A 22,536-nucleotide genomic window follows, 5' to 3' on the forward strand; every position below is an offset into this window, starting at 1 on the left:
TCAGTGTAGGACATGTGAAGAGACAGCAACAGCGAAGATTTTACATGTGGACACACAGATGCAATTAGATCACTTCATAGCTTTCATTGGTGCTAAGCATCAGCAGTTCCCATTGATGGAGTTCTACAAAAAGACAGAGATGCCAAACAACTGAGAGCAGCAGTGCCTGACCGTGAGGCAGAAGCACCGCCTCAGGTAAGATCTGTACCTCAAAAATGCCTTGGGAGAGGGGTATCTTCAGAGTGGAATAGACAGCAACCCACATGGTCTAGCTCTTCCCAAGACAAAATACTCCTGGTTCTTCCCTGAAGAGCCCTGTTGCTGCCCATGACATGTGAGCCTCACCTGCAAGAGAGGGATGTATTGCTTTCTGTGGTATATTGACTGACAGCCTTGACACCCCACTTTTTCCTTCAGAAAATGGCTTTATACCTCTCCTTTCTAGCATAACCTGGATGGAAGAGGAAGAAGACTCCCATCCTTTAAGCTCCTGTGGGTTAGAATGTTCTTGTAGGATATGGAATATCTACTTTTAATTACTGCTTTCCTAAGGAGCCCTAAACAAAACAGTACTATTTCTTAGGAAAATGCCTGAAGTAGATGGTACTTCCACCTTTAGCAGATGGGGTGTTTGGCATAAGTGGGGCATCAGATGTGTTTTTTCAGTTCTCACTTTTAACACCCTTCCTCTTTCATGAAAGTTTAAGCACAGTGTGAGTGAGAGGGAGAAAACTCTTCAGGCTAATAGTTGCTACACTTATCTGAGAGGAAGATGTGTTTTAATGTACGTTTATGAATTTCTTCTAAAACCCCAGTTTGGAACTTTTTTCCCTATTTAATCCTATAACATAAAAATAAATCCTGTTGTTGGATCACAACCTGCAACTCCATGCTTGAGTCCCACAGTATTCCACTGCTCTTAAAACACTTCCAAGTTACTCCCTTTCTTGAAATTCTCTTTGTCCACATCCTGTAGGCCTATAACATAGTGTTCAGGGGAAAACTAGGTTTTATTTTTATTGTAATTTTTGCATCCTAGAGGGAACAGACATTCAGCTGTTAAGAGCTGAACCTTGAAGATTCCTGCAGCCATTTGAAGAGATTACCACATGCAGGCTGTCTGCCCTGTCTTTAGTAGAAGCTTCAATACCTGGTTCTAGCAGGGAATGGTGGTTCCTTTCTACAGCTGCTATTCAGAGCCAGAAGTATTGTCAGGGTTTTGGGTTTGGGATAAAGTGATACACTTGGCTCAGGTAAAGAAAGACATACTTAGCATGTGGGCTTAGTTACAAGCTAGATACTGACCTAGAGAGCTCTGCAGGTATATTCAAAGATCCTGTAGCTCCTTCTGATAAAATCAGCTGATAAAATCAGCTGCAAACAGCTGAGAAGTCAGCATGTTTACTACTGCTATCTGTGCTGGAGGAGCAGTAACTTCCTTCAGAAGTGTAGGGTAGACAGCAGGGCTGGTCATTTGTAAAAGTGCTGAAGTATAAGCCATGAAAGAATCTACAGAATTGTCTCAGGCTGAAAAAGAAATTGAAGCATGCCATATCCTCTCATCTGTGACAATTATGAAAAAAGTTTGTGACCACCAGGTATGGTGAACACCATATTTTGCCTACTGCCTGATCTTCAGCCTTGCTTATAACATATCCAAATAGAAGAAATAACCTTTTACAGCATGGTACTGTTGGATATAAACAGACTGTGGAACATCCGTGTCCATGATCAGAAGTAGAATTTATGTAAAAAGCTTCAATACTGTTACTTGGTAATTATTTGAGTGAGGGCTTTGAGGATTTCTGGTTACAATTTCCTGAAGTGGGAGACAAATAAGACCAGTGGTTAGAATCGCTGTAGTTTTAGCCTTTTATATCTCTCTAGATCATCATATTTGTCTACGTAAGTCTTGGTCATGTAGCTGTAAAGCTTTGCAGCAAAGTATTACTATGACATTGGAATACACTGTAAAATAGGGTAGGAAGCTTGAGATCTGTAGGTTTAATGACTACATGCTGCAGCACAGTTGCTGTTATTAACTCTGCTAACTTTGCTTCTGTGTCAGGCTTATCAGTGAAGAAATTAATCTTAAGGTTTTATTTCTTGTCATTAGACTTTTCTTGAGGAGCTTTATGATAATCAAGAGTATTGAACATGTGTGGAATCTTGAGCATTTTTTAAGGTCAATTTCCAGAAACATTGTAAGCCTGGCACAGTTTAGTATGGTTCGGAATGGCTTGATAGATAACATCCATCTTTGTTGACCTTGCCATTAAGATGTAATTTAATTTTAAGGGATGTATGATTGTTTTAATTATTTGAATTTTAAAACAATCCTTTGACTACCACATGCCAATATCTAGTGTATCTACTGGGAGGGCCTCCAGTATTCTTTCCTTGATGCTAACCAGTGTTGGACCACATCCTTAAAGACTTATGCTTACAAACAAAATAAGAAAATTATATTAATATAAAGCTTAAAGTTTAATGAACAAAATGCTTTTATAGAGAGAATAATAGCTTGTAACTTAAATGCTTCTAAGCTGACTCCCAGAACTACTTTCTGACTGTATGAGAAAGTAGTGTTTAAACCAAAGGCTTCGGAGTAAAAAATTTAATGAAGACAAAAACAACCCCCAAAATGTCTCCATAAGTCAGTTTATATCATTGTGAAAACACATTAAAATAAGTAAACACATTTTTGTAGCATGTGTAATCCCAATAATGTAGCATCTATGTTGGAATTCATACGTATTTAGTTCTATAATACATTGAGTTGTATGGGTCCAATCTTGTGTCACTGGGTCTACACTATTCCCCATTCATTATTATCTAGCTGCAGCATATATTGGCATAAAACAACTGTTTTATTAATTTTTATGTATTTATGTAATCTTTTAATGCAGTTAAGCAGCAGAAATTGAAGACTTCTGGCAGTTTATTACCAGTCACAGCTCTGCAGAACTACAACTAATACTTTGAAGAATAGCAGCAATCCTGGAACCAGAGTTTCAAAATAAATGTGCATGAAAATCTGAAGGTAAGTTTGATTTAACATTTATTAATGTAGTGAAAAGACATATAAAAATAAAAGGAGAAGAATGAGTCATTTAAAATGAACATTATTAAATTATAACTCTATTTAATAGTCAAAACTTGTTCTACTGAAATAGGTAAATGCAATTGTTTGTGTGTGAGTGTATAGCTTCTGTGCCAACATTAACAACTGTGAGCTTAGCTTGATAATAACCAGGCAAAGATTATAAAATCAGTAGTGCCAGCTGCCTGGCCTGTGTACAATCAGGCTTTCATGAAAAGTCTGGGGCCTGGATTTGACAGAACCAGAAAACAGCTGTTCTCAACAGCAGCTTCCGCTCAGAAACTACAGCTATCCCAGTGAGAATTAATGCTCCTTTTCACTTAGTGCACTTTTCTACTGGTCCTTACAGCAGCTGTTGCTGTGCTTCCCCTAAACACTTCAACAAGGGTTGTACTACAACCGCAGGCAGCAACTGGCAAAAGGGTCAGTTGGCAAAAGTCTTGACAGATAAATCATGTGTTCTTTTTGTGGTCTTTGTCCTTTTAGTGTCATAATTCCTGGAGCCACAGCGGGTTAGTTTGATATCCAGGCAGGATCATAATATGGTCCCAACACCGTAGCTGTCTATCTAAGAAGCTGTTTATCTTACAGTTGGAGGAAGATACTATGGAAAATTCTGTAGACTGTAACTCACCCCTGGGGAAATGAAAATCGAAGTTTTGGGATTTCTTCCTTTTAGTCTGCAATAACAGTTTAGTGGCTGGATGTATATTTGCAGCTCTTCACTTCCCTACTGATGACTGCAAGAAAGTCACTTTATCACATGGTACTACATTCTCTTTACAAGTGGCATAGGAATAATCAAACTTATCTTCTCCATGGAACACCATGAGGTCTGTATAGGAGGCTGGAAGCTTAGATTATTTTAAGAGCATTGGGAGGAACATATTGAGGGACAAAGCTTATACAGTTTTGACTTTAACTATCACATCTTTTCAGGCAAGTCTGAACTGGCATGTGGCAGTTGTGTCAGTGATTGGGACCCCAGCCCACATAGCTTTTGAGCATTCATACTGTTGGTGTAAACGTAATCATTGAAATCAGTCAGTCTTACCGTGTCATTTTGCTTGTCATGAAAGAGCAAATTTTGTTTGTGTTTTCCCCACTTTGGGGAAGTGCAGAATCCTGTGTTACTTGAACAGAGTCCTTCAGAGTTTTTACCATAGCACGGGTGCAGTAAACTGAAGCTCCTAATTAAAGTAAATCTTCATGCTCCTATAGTAAGAACCAGCCATAAGTGCTAAATTCAATCTTCGACTATTCATATTTCACTGTACTTTTAAATATACATTTCTATGAAAGTCAGTACATCCCGGAGAGTGATGCTTTGATCTAAAGTGATTTTTAGAGCATTTGGGAAAACTGTAAGTTTTGTTGGAGCCCACTAGATGTCATTGCCTACACACCATAGATACTGCAGTTCTGCTTGCTAGGCAAGGTAGGACTGGGGGTCTTCAGAGTAATGGATGAGTAATGGATGGAGATAGGCTATAGCCTATCTGTCACACTTTTATGTAACCCTAGGAAATAGTTCCAGACACAGTGCTGCAACCCATTTATTCTGATTCTATGTATGATGTAGTTCCTACCAATTTATATGCACTAGAAATACTTTAGGGAATAAAAAGATCCATCAGGAGCAAATGAAAGGAAATATTTCTGAATAAAGGGACATTTGGTGACCTAAAATCTGTTAGAGGTAACCGATATCAGCAAATAATACTTTGATTTCTGACTCTTCTCCAAAGGCGTCTCTCTCTTCTAAAATGTGACAGCTATTCTGGCCCTGATAGGAACTAAAATTACAATGTTTGTTATTGTTTGGGGAAATGGAATTTTAGATCTGAAAACATATCCAATAGTAAGGTTCATTAAGAGATGAACATAGGAACATTTTCCATGTGCTCATTTGCATTTATTCTGCAACTCTCATTCTGGAAATATTTATATACTCAACTCTTGTACACACCTATAGGTAGACATACTTCAATATTAAAATTAAAATAATCAGCTTGGAGATATATATTTTAAAATTTTTTTTGAAAAATAAACAGCCTTGAGGTACATATTTTTGTTCTCAGCTCAAAAAACCTAACTGAAAACACGTGGAATATATATAGCAAGTCGTTGCACTAACCGAAGATATTTCTGATCTCTTTACCGCCTTGCCTTACTTGATTGTTATGTGGAGAATAAGAATAAGGGAACTCTCATATTCTTTTGCCTTCTTTATTTAAGAAAAAAAGCCACATTACATTGGAAGAATATTGCAACAGAAGAGTTAAGTATTTTTATCACCTAGAAACAAATGAGAGTACACATATTATACTTTATTTCTGAGTAAATGCTTTCATGTTTAACATTTAATCAGTGTACATGTATTCGAATATGAGATACTTTTGAACATTTACATCTATAAGCCTGTCAGAAAAGACAAATACATCTGCTGGAAATCAGTGCTCTTATTTTTTTAATGTACAAATACCTCTTTCTCTACTTTGAATAGGGAAACTTTCCCTACTTTGAATTTTGTGTAGCAAAAATTGCAGTAAATTCCTTCTATTTTTTCATTTTATTTTACACATGCCTTTGCATTTTTGCAATCTCCAGTGTTCCCTTCTTTTTGCTAAAAACATACAGAGTTGAATTTACGATAGTGCAGACAACTGCTACACACAGAGCTGCTACTGCCACTATTACTGCAGTGTTGGCACCATTAGTGCTGCCTTGATGATTTAAAGGCACAAATGCTTTTGGAGGAAGGAACCATGTGGTTTGGGCTATGTTAGACACCTCTGAAATCAAGTTGGTATCATCAACAGCACATATAGCAAAGTAGATTTTGGTGCCATTTTCTGTTTTATTTTCTGGTTGAATTTCAAATGATTCTTCTCTACCAGCTTCCTTAGGTATGAGATTAGAGCAATTCACAGAAGTAGCACGATCAAAGTTATTCCTTAGGTCCAGAAGATTTTCACTGGTTTTTATTATGTAGTGATCAGCTTGGGGGACAAAAAAACGCATGTTAATAGCAAGCAAGTATAAATGTTTTCACATCCTTTCTTGCAGTGACAGTATAGTACTTCTAGGGCCATTTTGTAAAAAAATGTGCTAATGATTCCTGTTTTACTACTGACTATTACTCAGCATGGAGGATTGGCAAGTTTGCTTCTAAGCCTTAGTGTCGAAGGTCTATCGTGGCTGGGTCTGGGAACTCCTTCTTGATTAAAAACTGAAATCAAATGTGCCTTAAAGATATGATTTCGCCAACACTCCTAGCTTTGTGCAGATCTGCGCAAAATGTAGCTGAATGAGAAACTGTATTGTCCAAATACAAACATAAGATGAAATGGCAATTGAAATATATTTGTATCTTTGTAGATAGCAGGGGCAAGCTTTGCATCTGATCTGTATTCTCTCTCTTAGCACAAGGTATGTAGTGAGGTGGGGTCAGTCTCTTCTCCCAAGGAACAAGGGATAGGACAGGAGGAAATGGCCTCAAGCTGCATCAAGGAAGGTTTGGACTGGAGATTAGGAAAAATTCCTTCCCCAGAGGATGCTCAGGCATTGGATCAGGCTGCCCAGGGCAGTGGTGGAGTCACCATCCTTGGAAGCATTCACACACCGTGGAGACATGCTATCTTAACCTATAGTGCAATAGTTCTAGGATAAAAGTGTTTTAGACATAGAGTTGCTGAATAACAATGAAAGAAGTTGAGATTTGGGGGGTTTTTTGGTTGGTTTTTTTTTTTCCTTGTATGGCTATTAAAAATTTTAGATAAATGTAAGGTTTTAATCTGAAACTGTAATCTGCATAACTGTAGGCTGTAGATTTTAACATACAATCTCTGGCTTATGCAAGGAAATGCTTGTACATTTCATCTGGAATTAGTTTTCATTTTTCCTGTACAACAACCTTAAAAAGAGTATTTTGGATAGAACATTACTGTATATCTGTGGTCCTTTTACATCTTTGAAAAGAGACTAAAGATTTGTACCTTCCATGTCGGTGTTATGCACAGGCATGGACTAAGACTTACTGCTAAAGTCTCTAGTGGTTGTACTATAATTTTATTTCTTTGATTTGCTTATAATATTCCTTGGTTTATTTGTTGGCTGTTTAGGGGTTTTTTTAACATGAAAAACAAGGAGAGCTGAAACAGGTACTATGCAACAAGGTAAGTTTCTGTTTGGTTACATTTTCAGGTAGGAAGGATGTAGCCCTCACCCCTGAGTGGTGGTTCTGAGGGTGTGTCCTTCCAGATAAAAATATCAAGCCCATCTCATAGCAATGTAGTGTCTCACTCACCTTTTCCATTGTCAAAGTCACCTCCTGGAGCTGTCCAAGATAACACTATTGTTCTGTTTTCTATACGAGCGTGAAGGTCTGTGACTTTACAGGGTGGATAAATAGGAGCAGGATCTCCTGTACTCACTACAAAAGAACCTGTTGAAATTCTGCTGAAACTTCCCAGCTGGACTTGGATTTCTTCATCAGCAAATTCAGGTCTTGGTGCAGTCATGTAAATTTTACCTGTTTAAAACATTTTTCAGCTTTCATTGTGACAGAACTCTGAATTGCATTTTCTTCTCATTTTTATTATCTCTTCTCATCCTATAGGTTTTCTTTAGCTTATTCAAATATAGTGGAAAGTCAGTGAATTAAAGACAGAAAAGAAGGTGATCTCAGGATTCTCAGCATAAAATTTAGGAAACCCCAAAACCAGGAAAAGTCTGAAATGTTTAAAAATTAGAAACAATGCAACCAGTAAAGCAGGTTGCAGATGTTGGTGAGCCAAGGCTGCAATATGGTAGTTTCATCCATCTCTTTACCCATATTGCAGGCCTTAAGAGAGTTTTGGTTATATAGGATGTACTTTGTGAGTTTTTAGACATTTTTTATCCTAATTTTTCTAAATTTCACAATGTAAAAGTGTAAAAATATTAAATTTTAATATATGGGACATCTTTTAAGATGAAATGCCGTTTTTGTGAATCTAAATGATCTCATTTGCTAACCTTTACACACCCCTACATACAAACAGACAAAGAACCTCCTGTTTCATAAACTCTCCGTACCATTTTCTCTGTAGCCTGAATTATACGAGGCTTGATTTCGCTTGAGGCTAAGACTGGTGGTTGCATTTCTCCCGTGGGACTTCACTTTTAGACTGTATCTTCCAGTGCCTTGTAAAGAAGTAAAGTATCTTGAATAGATTCCATCATTCTTCATCATGTCAGCACCTTGGTATAGAATTACTGAGAATTACTAACTCAAAATACCTGCTGGTAAACAAGGTTATTTTTGCTTTTCATCAATAAACATAAACCCTGAACATTACTATGCAGAAAACCTGGTAGTGTTTTGTAATCTGTACATCTTTAACAACAGGAGGGGCCCCGCTATGACAGCCTGTGTTTCATATATATTTTGTTAAAAAGAACCATTTTGCATTAATACCTTTAGAGTAAACCTCTTGTTACTGTATGGAACCACCAAGTTAATACTTATTAGCCATCTACTACATAAAGCACCTTTAAATTAGAAAAGTGTCATAATTTCCCCTTTGTCCAGGAATTTATCAAGACAGGATTTCTTCTTTTCAAGTGAACTTATGCAGTTGTACCTGACTGGCTGCAGTAGGTGATCTACTGGTGGCATCCAAGCTCACAATTTAAATTTGCAATCCTGACAGCAATGTAAAAATAACTTCACAGGTTTCAGAATATAGAAGATGTTTAAGAAACACAGGGTAGCACCCTGAAATTTTGTTATATTTTTAAATACAGCGATGTGAAAGCAAGGACAGAATTAGGAGGCACTGCTGGCTACTGCTGCACTTACAAAGCTAGAGGTCTACAGCAGTGGTGAGAGAAAAGGAAGAGGAGAGATGAAAAGAGATTGAGGGATGCTGAATGCCAGGAATGTCTTAACTATTGTTCTAAGAAAGAGTATTCTTGAAAATAATGCAATAATTTAAATGCAATAAAATAAATAATGCAATTATTTACCATAAAACAGTGATGAAGGTATACCTGGGTTGGGGCAATCCCAGGCACAGATACAGATTGGGCAGAGAAATGATTCAGAGCAGCCTGAGGAGAAGGGCTTGCAGGTGTTGCTTGATGAAAAACTGAATATGAGCTGCTTCAGTGTGCGCTTGAGCCCAGAAACCCCCTGTGTGCTGGGCTGCATCAATAGAAGCGTGAGCAGCAGGTCGAGGAAAGTGATCCTGCCCCTCTGCTCTGCTCTGCTCTCGTGAGACCTCACTTGGAGCATTGTGTGCAGTTCTGGTGTCCTCAACAAAAAATGGACATGGAACTGTTGGAACAAGTCCAGAGGAGGCCACAAGGATAGTCAGGGGCTGGAGCACTTGCTGTATGGAAACAGGCTGAGAACATTGAGGCTGTTCAGCCTGGAGAAGAGCAGCTGTGTGGAGACCTCAGAGCAGCTTCCAGCGTCTGAAGGGGGCTACAAGGTTGGTGGAGAGGGACTCCTCATCAGGGACTGTAGTGATAGGACAAGGGGTGATGGGTTCACACTGAAACAGGGGAAGTTCAGGTTTGATCTAAGGCAGAAGTTCTTCCCTGTGAGGGTGATGAGGCGCTGGCACAGGGTGCCCAGAGAAGTTGTGGCTGCCCCATCCCTGGCAGTGTTCAAGGCCAGGTTGGACGGGGCTTGGAGCAACCTGGTGTAGTGTGTGATGTCTCCTGCCCGTGGCAGGGGGTTGGAACTGGATGAGCTTTAAGGCCTCTTCCAACCCTTACCATTCTGTGATTCTAAAGCTAACATTTAGTGAACTGATTTTAAGACTGTAGTCCAGCTTTATAAAGTATGAGATGGATCAACAAAACAGTTCATTTACATTTTAGCTTGCCTCTTGAGGGCAGATGATTACGTGAAGTACACTTTCAGAAAGTATATATGAGCAATATACTGTCTACCATGCTCTTCTGCATTCACCCCCAGTAACAGCACAGGAAAGAAAGTGGAACAATTCTGCAGGTAGAGATCCAGGTCTGTTTTCCTCCACAAGAACAAGTTTTGTGGCTTACTTCCATCCTAAAGCAGTAGGATTCTCTGAATCCTTTTTCATTTTTTTCTTTATAAAGTGCATAGCTGTGCCTCAGTCCTTAGTGATAAATCTGAGGGGAACTTGTAGACTTGGATTCCAAAATGCATAACTGCTAATGTTTTTACTATTATATATGGAATCTTACCTGCACCATTATCAAGAAGTTCAAGGGTTACTGCTGTAGCATCATCCTTCTCTATAGTGGCTGTCACTGTTGCACCAAGAACAGGCCAAAACCCTTGGCTAACTTCCGCATAAACAACCACTGGATTAAATGCTGTATTTGCCCTGTTCATGTGAGCTGCAGCAGTCACAGGAGCAACATTATAACTTGCTGGTCGAGAGGTAGCTGTTACTGATATACCTTGAGTCTCTGTATGAACGTTTTTAATATAAAACTGCCAATCACCCACCTGTAAATAAAATACAAAAGTATAAAAACTGGTGAAAAAGCTTCATCTTCCAACAGGACAATAATAAAAAAGTAATTAAAGAAAATCTGTATGCTAGTCTATAGGGAATGTCAATTCAGAAAATGTTCAGTCTTTACCTCTGCAGTGCCACTTATGCGGAGTCTAGCTGTGTAGAGGTTTGAATTATCAATTGTAAAGTCTGAGCTTCCATATTCTTTTCCTTTGGGGTCCCTCAGGAAAAAAAATGGCTGAGACAGGTTCCATGCAATGCTGAAGAAAGTGTCATTTCCCACAGTTTTGTCAACAGGCACAGTAGTGTTCATCCATGCAGAATGCTGAACAACTAGCTCTTTGCTTTCAAGCTGTGGTTAGAGAAATAAAACTTGTCTTGTTGCTATTTAGTAAAGAAGCGTTTAACATATTTTCAGAGTGATTCCTTGTCCATTGCACAATATGGTATCCATTCACTGCTGACTTAAAATGGATTAGTCTTGGAGGAGAGAACTGAAAAGCATTTATGCCTTTTGGAAACTACCATGAAAAAAGATCCCTGCTTAAGTGTTTCTAACTCAGAGTTATATAGAAAAGATGGGAGGCCTTCTAGTTCTGCTGTCTCTACCTACAGGAAAATTAAGAGCTATCTGGCCAGCTGTTGAATGAAGAAAACTAATAAAATCCCAGGTTCACTTTATGAAATGGCTGCTTGCATAGTAACATTGATTTCAAGTGTAAAATTGTAATAAACAGAATAAGTTATAGTAAGTCCTTCATTTCTGTAACTATTTATCTGCCTATCTAAAGCATTGTGCCAGTAAGCTGTATTTCCACTGCAGTCGTAAGCTTAGTTCTTTTTCCTTGTATAGGTGGGACAGAAGAGTCAATTAAAGACAGTATAACAACTCAAAATATCCCAGACCCAATTTTCTAAGCTCATTAACTGCTGCTTATAATCTAGCTATCTCTGTGAGTGGTATATTTTGGACAAAACATATGCCCAGATCTGTATTAAATATTAACAAAATGAGGAATGCATTGCTAAATTCTGATTATCAATTGTCCTAGATTAAAAATCTAAAAGTTTATATATTAAAATTATACATATGGCTTAGGAGAGAAGTTGTGTTTTTAATTGTATCTTTGTTGCTTAAGTTAGACTGTTGAAATGCTCTAAAAGGTAATGTTTCAGATAGGAGTAAACTAAACATCCTGTGGGATTTCTGCTTGCTTTTCTCTCAAAGTCTCTTGGACTTCGACAATTGTGATAAATAATTTTCTTGATATTTTTGAAATCAAGAATTATAGAAGTTATTAAAATTATAGATTTATTTCCTTGAAGTGAAATGTGGGAGATCACTCAGAAATGGACTTGCTTTTTTTATCTGAGATTGAGCCACTGAGCACGTTCATGTCTAAATTAATTCAAATACTGATCACCTAAAAGCATAGGAGGGAACACAAGTGTTGAAATTCAAACCTGAATAGATTGTTCAGAAATATCTCCATTTCCTGAGGTAATTGCACTGAACACTTCCATTAATTTGCTGGGAACAACTCCATCTGAAGCGCAAAGCTTTAAACCTCCTGAAAGATAAGAGCAAAAGAACTAGAAATACTAATTTTGACTCTAAAATTGCTCAGTTTTATGTGACTTCTGGTACTGAATGTTCTACTGAGGCAGCCAATTTGTTACAAAATCAAAATCAAAATGTATCTTTTTATTAATGTGTTAATGAATGTGTCATAGTAAATTCTGGCTCATGCAATCAATTCGTTTTATCTCTCATTGGTAAGGATGCAGCATGTCATCAAGTACAGCATTTTTAGACTTCTAGTGCTTTTGGAGTTACATACTATCCTTTCAGTGAAATTCTGCTCTGAAATACCTCTGTAGAAAAAACTCAGTGGTATACCATGGTTTTTAACTCTTAAAATCCAGATCATCTCTATTTCCAAACATGAAGTTTAGATCTCTTTGCATGCAGTCTGAGTTCAAGCAGCCCTAGTCCATTGGAAGTTCTCATACTAGTGCAGGGCTGTTAACGAATTCATTGTGAATATGGCTTCATACTGTTCTACTGAGGCTCATGTCTCACCATCTGCACTTCATGCACTTGTCGCATGGATCAAACTAGGATCATACATGTCAGACATAAACTGAGCCATCACTGTGCTCTCAACTCACAGGTTATCCCTCTCCCTACCACCTAACACCTCTCACCCCTGTCCCTCTTGCACACGCTGACATAAGGTGTGCAGGTTACATCAGGTGTATGGCTGTGTCTCATGAGAGAACACGTGGAGTAATATGAGCTGGAGGAGGTCTTATCGGAGAGATCTATTTAATAACTTTGCAAAACTGACTTTTGTTTCTAAGCAGGAGGACCTGCTGGTTGACGACTACGTGCTGAAGGACCATCTGGGTTCTTTCTGCCCCAAAAATCATTCTTAATAAATTCTCCACAAGGGGAGCTTAAAGAACAAATTCTGTCTTAAAATACAAGCCAGGACAGAATTAAAATCTGGACTCCACCATTGTCCTTGTCATGTTGATCTAATGATGTTGAAGAGTGTATAAGGGTATTTCAAGTTATTTAAATTGCTAAAACAAGTGGATTGTACTCTGAAAATGCACAGCATGTGCACCCTCAAAGAAGAATCTTTATTCACTGTATTTGTCTGGAGTCAGCTTGCTTTCTAGATCTACTCAAGTTCTCATTCTTCCCTGGCACTTCCAGGTGCAGTAGCATGAAGCAATACCTCTATGGACGGTTTTTAAATGGTTGTTTTCAAACTAATTATGTAGCTTCAGCTATGCTTGCTAATGACAAAGATAGTCACTGTGCTTACAATTTCCTAGCCAGTGCACTTCACCTGCAACAGCTGAGGAAATCATTATTGTGTACTAAAAAATGCTTATGAGTAAAAGCATATAGAAAGTTCTAGTCATTACATGTAATGCCAGAAATAAAACTCTAGACATTTCTTTTCATGTTAGAGAACAATATCATAAGAAAATCTCGTTAGTAATAGGGCATTGTCATGTTTTAAACCAAGACAGCTCTTAAAGGATGACTATGGATCTAAAGAGTTCTGCATGCTTAAATTAAAAAAAAGCTGCTCATGATAACAAAATTTCCTTAAAACTAGATTTGTTTTAAATTTCTACATTTAAATCTAAAATTCCAGACTGATGGCATTGCCATGCTTTTACATTTTCATACTTGAACATGCCAGAGAGCGAGAGTGCATTGTAGAATATTTACCTGTTAGTTTTGAAAGTTCTTCTAGTTTCTTGTCTGCCTGTGGCCCCAGTGCAATGGTGTGAATTTTAGCCCCACTTTGTTTCACCAAATTAAAGCAAGCTGCTATCCCTGGGTCCTCTCCATCCGTCAATAACACAATTTCTGAACCATATGTAGTATTCATTTTATTTGCAATTACCTGCATTGAGAAAAGAATTCATGATATAAGCAGCAGAATGATTTTGAAATACTAGTTTATCCCAGGACACAGTCAATGTATGCATTTGGAGCTGTTAACTTCCAATATAAGACAAATTTATTGTCTAATAAGTGTTTGAGATTTTATTTAATGATAGAACTATTACAATATTAATTCTTGCAATTGATATTACAAGCTCTAAATGCTCAGATTAGTAAGTGTTCAGTTATAAATAGTGAATATTTAATATATGCTTTCCTGGGGCAGGAAACTGTGCCAAATTTAAGATGTCAAAAGCATTCTGCCTGTATATGCTTTGCTGGTTCGGGGACTGGATATTTAAGGGCATCATATTAAAAACTTCTGTCCACTGTCTGGAACTACTCTGTATTCTCCAGTCAAAATTTCAAGAGTACAGAAGGACAGACTTCTGTCTAAGGATGGACTCTGAGGTAACTGAAGGTGGGGCAGAAAGGGGTAGGAGGCAGTCAAGGCTGTTCCATCCCTGTCTGGTTGCCAGTCGTCCTCCTGATGTCCCCCTGTCCTGAGCCTTCTCCCTGCCCTGGACTCTCAGCCACCTCAGAAGTCTCATTCTTCTCTGAGCAATTTCTCTCTTTCTCTTCCTTTCTTTTTCGTACATGATGCTCCTTATTTTCAGTTTTGCATCTGAATAAGGTGACATCTGGGACTTTAAATTGCCAGCCCAAGGAAGTATAACAAGCAAATAAATAATAATCATAGAATCATATAATGGTTTGGGTTGGAAAGCATCTTAAGATCATGTAGTTCCAACCCCCTACCATGGGCAGGGACACCTCACACTAAACCATGCCACCCAAGACTCCATCCAGCCTGGCCTTGAACACTGCGAGGGATGAAGCATTTGCCACTTCTTTTGGCAACCTGTTCCAGTGCCTCACTACCTTCACAGTAAAGAACTTCTTCCTTATATCTAACCTGAACTTCCCTGTTTCCTAATCTCCTAAGCTCATGAGATGTATGTGGTTTCGCAGTTTTAGGGGTTTAATTTATGACTACTGAGCCGTGGGAATTATTCACAAATTTAGATCATTCTTGTAGTTAATTTTGGAATTTCATCTTCTTTTTCAAAAGCCTTTTAAAGCATGCACTTTAAAGCACATCGGGACTGTCTTCTAGTAATACTCTTCCTAATGCCATATAATGGTAATGCCAATTTCTATACCAAATTTTCTCCTGATAGATTCAAGAATCATCTTATCTTTCTTAACTCTATCATATTCTCTCTCTTAACTCTACCATTGCATTGGAAGTCCATGTTCAAATATGTTTCTCACTTCTTCCTCACTTCCCTACTTCCCAAGGATATTTCCACATTGTACTTTACCTTAAGTCCTTTATGTATCCCTGCACAGATATTGGTCAGTCCACTAGGAATTGTAGGCAAAAATTGCACAAGGTTTTGGCGTGTCTCATCATCGGTTATTTGTTGCAAATGAGCTCTTTCAGTTGCATCAGAGTCAAATGTGACAATTGCAACCCAGGAGCCGGTTTCAATAACATGGAGCAGGTACGTCTCTGCAGCAGTACGGAGGTTTTCCATGCGGTTGTGCTGTATGTGAAAAAACCCATCCTTAGAATGCAGTCTCTTTGAAAAGCTGTGGCTATGAACAAAATGTAGGATTTATTGATGTTGTCAGGTTGTAATTAAATGTAATTAAATGTAACTCGTGTATGCTCAGTTTGAGAAGAGAGGAGATGTGAACCATGTTCTGGTCTTGTGAAAGCACAGCAAATTGCAGCTTCCAAGAAAGATGTAACCAGGCAAAGTTCATCTTCTGATGTTACAACTCCATTCCTAATCAAGGTTTTTGTCACTTTTTATTGGGTTTGATAGCATGATGGCAATGCAAAAGGACAAAACCTATGACGCATGAGCAGTAGATTAGTCTAGAGACTAAGTATTTTGAAAATAGAAATAATACTAAAGTAAAATTATGGCTATTTTAAATGCAAATATTTGAAGGGATTACTAAAAGACAAGTTATATTTTAAAGCATTTATCATAGAGATGTGAAGTCTATTAATAAATTATGAGACAGCTGCCTTACCTACCCAGATAATTTTGTCATCTTTCTACAGATGATCCAATTTATGCAGATTTATAAAAGTATGAGGATATTTATGGAAACAAGCCTATATTCAGGGATGTTTACTAAACCTTGCATCCATAAACAAGCTCAGTATCTCATGCCACAAGAAGTTGTAAAAGAATAAACCTATGCAAAGTTTATGGAAAAAAAGGGAAAAATACCCCCAGCTGTGTTAAAATGACATAACATTACTTCAGCTTACATTCTTGATTCCAAAGAGCAATATTGTAATGAGGAAAGAACATCCAATTTATTAATGTATATAATACCTACGTATTTACTTTAAAATTTGGAATGATAACAAAAATACATAACAAAAATACAATGTGAAGCTCCATCTATGATATATTGCTGCTTGGAAGAAATACAAGGGCATTTTCATTCTAGGTCTGGAACAAAGGCAGGAAAGGATATAAAATTGATGTTTGACAACAAAAGAAAAACCAAGTCTGCCCTACAACTCTCAATACTTTCAAGCGATATCTTGCTAGGAATTTTTGCTAAAAAAGTGCTTATAAAATGCATATTCTTACCATTCTCATACTCCCAGAAATATCCAGTACTAAACAAATTACTCTTTCTTGAGCTTGTAGTAGCCTGAATGTAGTCTCAGAGGAGGGTGCAGAAGTATTTAGAACAGTCGAGTTGCGAAAGTCATCAGATTCCATAATTATCTCCCATGTGCTTTTGTGGTTGCATATCTTATTCTGCATATTTGGAGCCTCACTGTTGTGAGTGTTTTGATCACAAAATTCAACCACCTAGAAAGTCAGATTGAAGCTGATAATAATTCTGATCAGAACAGTATGAGCATAAGAAAATATCTCAGAAAATATGAAGTTTGTGGTGGGGACAGAACAGATGGAGGTGTTCTTCTCCATTGAATGTACTCTGTGCCATGGTGCCTGGCTAGCCAGGATCTTAGAAGAGGCAAGTGAAGAAAGCGCTCCCAAAGAACTTACCTCAGATTCTACATAAGCACCAGTGTGTTGTGACATGTAGAAAGCAAGCATTTTATCTGTGAGTACTGAGATCCTTGGAGTGACTGCTTCATGGAGGTCCTACTAAATTTAAGCCTGCTAACATAGATATTGTGGCTGAACAGCATGGAGGTCAGTTCAAGTTAGCAACCTGAAAATATAACCAACTTCTTAGGTTAAGCTGGTGTTCTTGGACTGGTTCATGTAAGTTTTCTTGTGTCAAATAAGGAAATACGCAACAGATACAAAGTCAAGACTTTGAAAGAAGCAGGAACTAATCTTTTAGATGTCTCAGGATGTCCATGGCATACTGCTAAGGGAAGACCATGACCTATCATTATGAGTTAACCGTGGAGGGCAGGTTAAGTACCACAGTTTCTCCCCTGCTCCAGTAGGCTGGGGGAAGAGGAAAGGAGGAATAAAAGCAAGAAAACTTTACTGTCAAGATAACACAAAAGAAAGCAAGAAAAAAGTTGTTTAATAAGTGAAGGATAAGTGAAAGAAAAGAAACAAAGTAAGTGATGCAAAGGCAATCTCTTACCACCTGTCATGGGTAGACCAATGCCTAGCCAGTTCCAGAGCATATATGGCTAAGCCTCCTAAAGCCACCTCTTTTCCATTTATTGCTGAGCATGACTCCAAATGGTATAGAATATCTCTGAGGTTAGTTTGGGTCATCTGCCTGGTTTTCTCCCCTTACAGCCTACTGTGCACCCTCCAGACTATTAATTAGTAGAGGCAGAGTGAGGAAGAGAAGGCCTTGGTGCTGTTCAGCTAAAGCTAGAACATTAGTGTGCTATTGGTACTCTTTTGGTCAAAAATCTAAAACACAGCATCATATCATCTATTACGAAGAAAGTTATTGTATCCCAACCAAGCCCAGTACACCCAGGAAGTTCTTGGAAAGAGCTTGCCCAAAGAAATAAAGTTGATAGCTGGAGGATTTGTGATACCACACCATAGAAACCTAGCCTGCAAGGATACTGTCCATCCCTGTCCCAAACACTGGAGCTGACATGAGGAGGCCTGCCTGGTTATCCTGGCTGTTTTCAAGATGCATGGGCTGCTGCTTCACTATTAAGGCTAGATAGACAGACCAGATTGCTCTGCAATGGAGTGTAATAGAGTTAACCAGGTAACACAGTTCAGGCGCTAGTTTTCATAAGGAGTGATCAGAAACTACAGTTACCTTATGGACATGGCATTTGGCAAGAATGCTTCACTTTTATGCCTGTTAACCTGATTCTCCAAACACGAAGCAAGAAGAATTCTGAGGCTGCTGTACATCTCTCCCTTATTGACAGGAAACAGCTGTCAAATAATTTCTAGTAGCTCCTTTGTCTTCCATTTTAAGCAGATTTTAATAGAACTGATAGCATCCTCCATAGTCTTTGGAATTAATTAAAGAAGCACCAGACTGATCATCCTCCCCAGCAGAAATCACTGGTTAGACCCTAAATGTTACTAAACTCTGAAGTCCAGAAGGGTATAGTAATACTTACAGGACGTGCGTATTGCATATACATAATAGAACACGAGATATTTTGGCGTATATCTGGAATAAATACACATCCTTTTTCATATAGCTGACCATCATATCTACAGCTTCTTGGCTTACATATGTCTCCTCTGCAGTCTTGGAAAACAGGAATACCAGTCACACCAGCTGGACAGCTAAGGGAAGAGAACATAAGCAGGGCTGCTTAAGAACCCATACATATAGTCTGTAACTGGTTATTTGTTTGAATTTTGACTGCCCAAAGCCAAATTGCTGTTGACACACCACTGCACTAGGCACTGCACAAGTCCATATGTAGGCTTTCTCTGTGCCTGGCAGGGTCCTCAAACTGATCTATAAATAGCTAAATCATAAAATGGTTGTGGTCTTTTGTGACCTTTCTTGTGATAATCATAGGCTATGCAGGAAAGACATCCTTGCAGTACAAAAGACTGTATTGGTATGCCTGAGCTAGGAAAAAAGGCAAGCCTGAACTAATTCTCTACATTCATTCAGTTATTGTCCCTCTTTGTAGAAACTTTAAAATCACAGTGGTTTCAGTAGGCAATTTCAGTGCTGATGATGACTGCTCTTTTATAAAATCAGATCAAATAGGTATGAAACAAATAGTGGCTGAAGTCTGCAGTTGCACACAGAGAAAAGATTGTCCACTCTCATCTCCTGAACCTGTTACAAAACGACACCAAAGGCAGCCGTGGTTTTCTGGGCTGCTGAGCAGGCAGTAGATGTTGCTAGCTAAGCATCTTTTAATCACACAAGCAGGTTGTGGACACTCTGCAAAGTACAGACTCAACACAGATGACAAACGTAATGAAACACTTATTGAAATGTTTAAACCTGAGTAATGTAAAAGCAGAAATAGGAAAAACATACTACCTTGTTGCTTCAATAGTTGCTTTTTCAGATACATAAAAAGGCACATCTCTACTGTATTCATCAAACACCCCCCACCAAAAGTGAGCCCATTCATGGACAAATACTCGACCTGTTGAAATAGAATAGCACATGCACACTGTGAATAAAACTGCTTAAAAGCTGCTCAATGTTTTCCTTAGACTTTTTAACAAATTGATGTCATTCTTCTCTGAGGTAATAGAGAAAGATTGTGAAATATTTACTAATTTAAGGAATAACTATTTAAAGTTTTCAAAGGAAGGAACAACTTCTGGGTAAAGGTTGGACTTGATGATCTTAAAGGTCTTTTCCAACCTAGTTGATTCTATGATTCTATGGATCCAGTGTTTGAATATTTAACTTCAGACATTTCATGTATGTTTACTACTCAAAAATATGTCTCAGAGTTTTTTGCATTTTAACAAGCAAATTGAAGTATCCATATTCATTATTCACTGAGGAAAATTTTGGCCTTTTTGTATGAACAGTAAAACAGGCAATTATATTAAATAGTATTAAATAGTGTTACCTTTTTCTCCATAAACATTAGTCAGATTTTCATTTAACAGGAAGTTAGGTGTGAAATGGATGTACCGTCCTTTCATCTTACACCCTTCATACAGTAAGGTATAAGGATCATCTACATGTTTCATATAATAGTCTGCTATGATGACATCTGCCTGAAAAAGTAAGACCAAAGTTATACATGACATGGGTCTAGCGAAGAGTTGGGTTATTCTTGTTGAATTAATTCAGTCCTGCAATCCCTTTTACCCTAAAAACGCTCTCAACAATTTTGAGTAAGAGCTTCCAGAGTCAGTCCTACATATTGCTGTGATTTGTAATATAGCCTCATCAGTGTAGCTTTTCCTTGTTCTAATCATAAAAAGTTCTCTAAATCATACCTGATCATATGATTCTGTTTTTATTCTTGAGTAGTTGGTGTTTTTCTTCCATGTTTTAGGAATTAGAATTTTTACAGACTTGAAGAAAAATCGATGTTTTGTCATTTCAAACAAGTAATTAGAAGCATTTTTAATCATGTTCTGGGGAATGAAGGAAAACAGAATATCAATATCAACATTAGTATTAAACATTTGACTGTACGTGCAATGAGTCTTATCAAGAAACAGCAGCGCAGAAAACTAGAAGTACGTAGCACAAACCTAAGAAAGTATTACAATCTTTGCTAAGAAAAGAATAAACAAAAAAGCCAAGGACTAAGCTGTCATTCTTGGAATTTCTCAGCGGTTCTAGAATCCTGTCCTTAATCAGAAATTGTGATAAAACTCCTGCTCTAGCATTCATGTGAGGTGAAAACTACTAAATACAGGGATTTTAGCCTTAAATTCATACTGGCCTGACAGCATATGTGGGCAAGATTCAGCACTCCACCTGTTTTTCATTTATCTGACCAATTTCATATTTTTCCCCTCAAATTCACCATTTCTCATTTCTTCTTATTTGTATGATGGTTACTATATGTTGCCATGACTTTCCTTTCCTCTCGATCTTTCACTGCTTCTCTTGGAGTAGAGGCATCAGGAAAAGCTTTCTCTTTCTTTGTTTTGCTCTCCACTAACAACCAAGTGTTCAGTGGAAAAAAACCAATCAGGAAGGAGGGACCTGAAATCTGTCCCGCAAGCTTTTCATCATCTAAGAAACAAGCTCAGACAAGAGGCTCTGGAATCAAATATCCATGTTACATGTACATAAAATCAGCTAAAGGAGATTTCTTGAAGAGATTCAGTTTGCCAGGACTGAGAGTGACGGTGAGTGCTAACCCATGAGAAGTTAAGCAGTAATGAGACATGCCACATCAGCTGTCCCCGTGCGACCCCTTGCCTGCTCTTCAGATAGAACAGAGCAGTTTGACTAGCTCAAGGGAACTGAAAGAATGGTAAGAGCAAGTCTCATAAGGTCAGCTCTAATGTGAATTTGGTATGTGCTAGGTATCTCACACTAACAGTAACCATTACTCATACACTTCTATCTTAAAACACACTCTCAGTGCTTTGCTCCTTAATGAAAGTTGAGAGATCTAAACTCTACTTACTCTTAAAAACAGGGATAGCCAGTAACTGAAATCACGTTCACTTTTACTCAGTGTAAACCTCCTCTCACAAGATAAAAGAAATCTGGAAATCTTAAAAATTTGATGGTATCCATGGTACTTGATCTTACGGATGACATGGGACTGATACAGCCCTACATCAGGTCTAGTAGGCATTAGAAATACTGCAGAACTTGGGCATTTGTTAGAAGTGTCCTGTTGAGCAAGTTTGCTCTAAAATGGTTTCACTTTGTGGGAAACAGTGTCTTTGCCTTGAGAGCCGGCTAGCATTCCAGTGGAATTTATACATTGAGGCAGCTATGTGAATTGGAATAAAACTTAAGCCCAGAAATGCCACTAAACCGAACTTTTTTTTCTTGGTTTGTTTGCTTTTTTTCTCTCATTCACAATTTTTAAAGGAACATAATAAGACGTATTACCTAATGAAAGAATAGTAGTATAATCAATGGCTATTAAACAAGCATTAGTAAGACATTCTTTCAGGTAAACATAATTTGGTAAGCTACTTAAAAGAATCTCAGCATTGTCTGAGAGAATTAGTGCTCTTAGTAGCAACAACATATGGCAAGACTAATTAGAAATTACTATTTTAGTAACTATGGGATTGATCCATGATTAAGTCAAAACAACGTGAAAAGATCTATAGACAAGAGTGAGAGATGGACCTGATTCCTGCTACTTTCCAAGGAGAAAAGTTAAGTCACAACTGCCAAGCAACAAAGCATATAAATGCAGGGTTTCTTACCATTATGTTCAGGATTATGTTGGCATCTTCTGGCACCTGGGGATTAATTGCAACAACCAGATCCTCATAGCCATTCTCATTTAGCCACACCGTAGAACCTTTTATCAGGTGCAAGAGCTGAAAAGATAGCAAAAATATCAGACTCTGAGTCACCCCCAT

The 22,536-nt window shown here is 38.0% G+C and overlaps 1 protein-coding gene across 1 annotated transcript; it reads right to left on the minus strand.

Moving 5' to 3' along the window:
- Positions 1 to 5,680: 5,680 nt before the first annotated feature.
- Positions 5,681 to 22,536, minus strand: LOC308224300 (calcium-activated chloride channel regulator 1-like; the record flags this gene model as incomplete). Its single annotated transcript, XM_080624054.1, has 14 exons — positions 5,681 to 6,105; positions 7,413 to 7,637; positions 8,183 to 8,347; positions 10,325 to 10,592; positions 10,730 to 10,954; positions 12,067 to 12,173; positions 13,856 to 14,033; positions 15,400 to 15,624; positions 16,699 to 16,926; positions 18,648 to 18,819; positions 19,541 to 19,649; positions 20,088 to 20,238; positions 20,464 to 20,604; positions 22,378 to 22,536. 14 exons carry the CDS (start codon positions 22,534 to 22,536, stop codon positions 5,681 to 5,683), a joined length of 2,778 nt encoding a protein of 925 aa, XP_080480180.1.

Source organism: Psittacula echo (assembly GCF_963264785.1).
Source record: "Psittacula echo genome assembly, chromosome: 7".
Taxonomy (NCBI): domain Eukaryota; kingdom Metazoa; phylum Chordata; class Aves; order Psittaciformes; family Psittacidae; genus Psittacula; species Psittacula echo.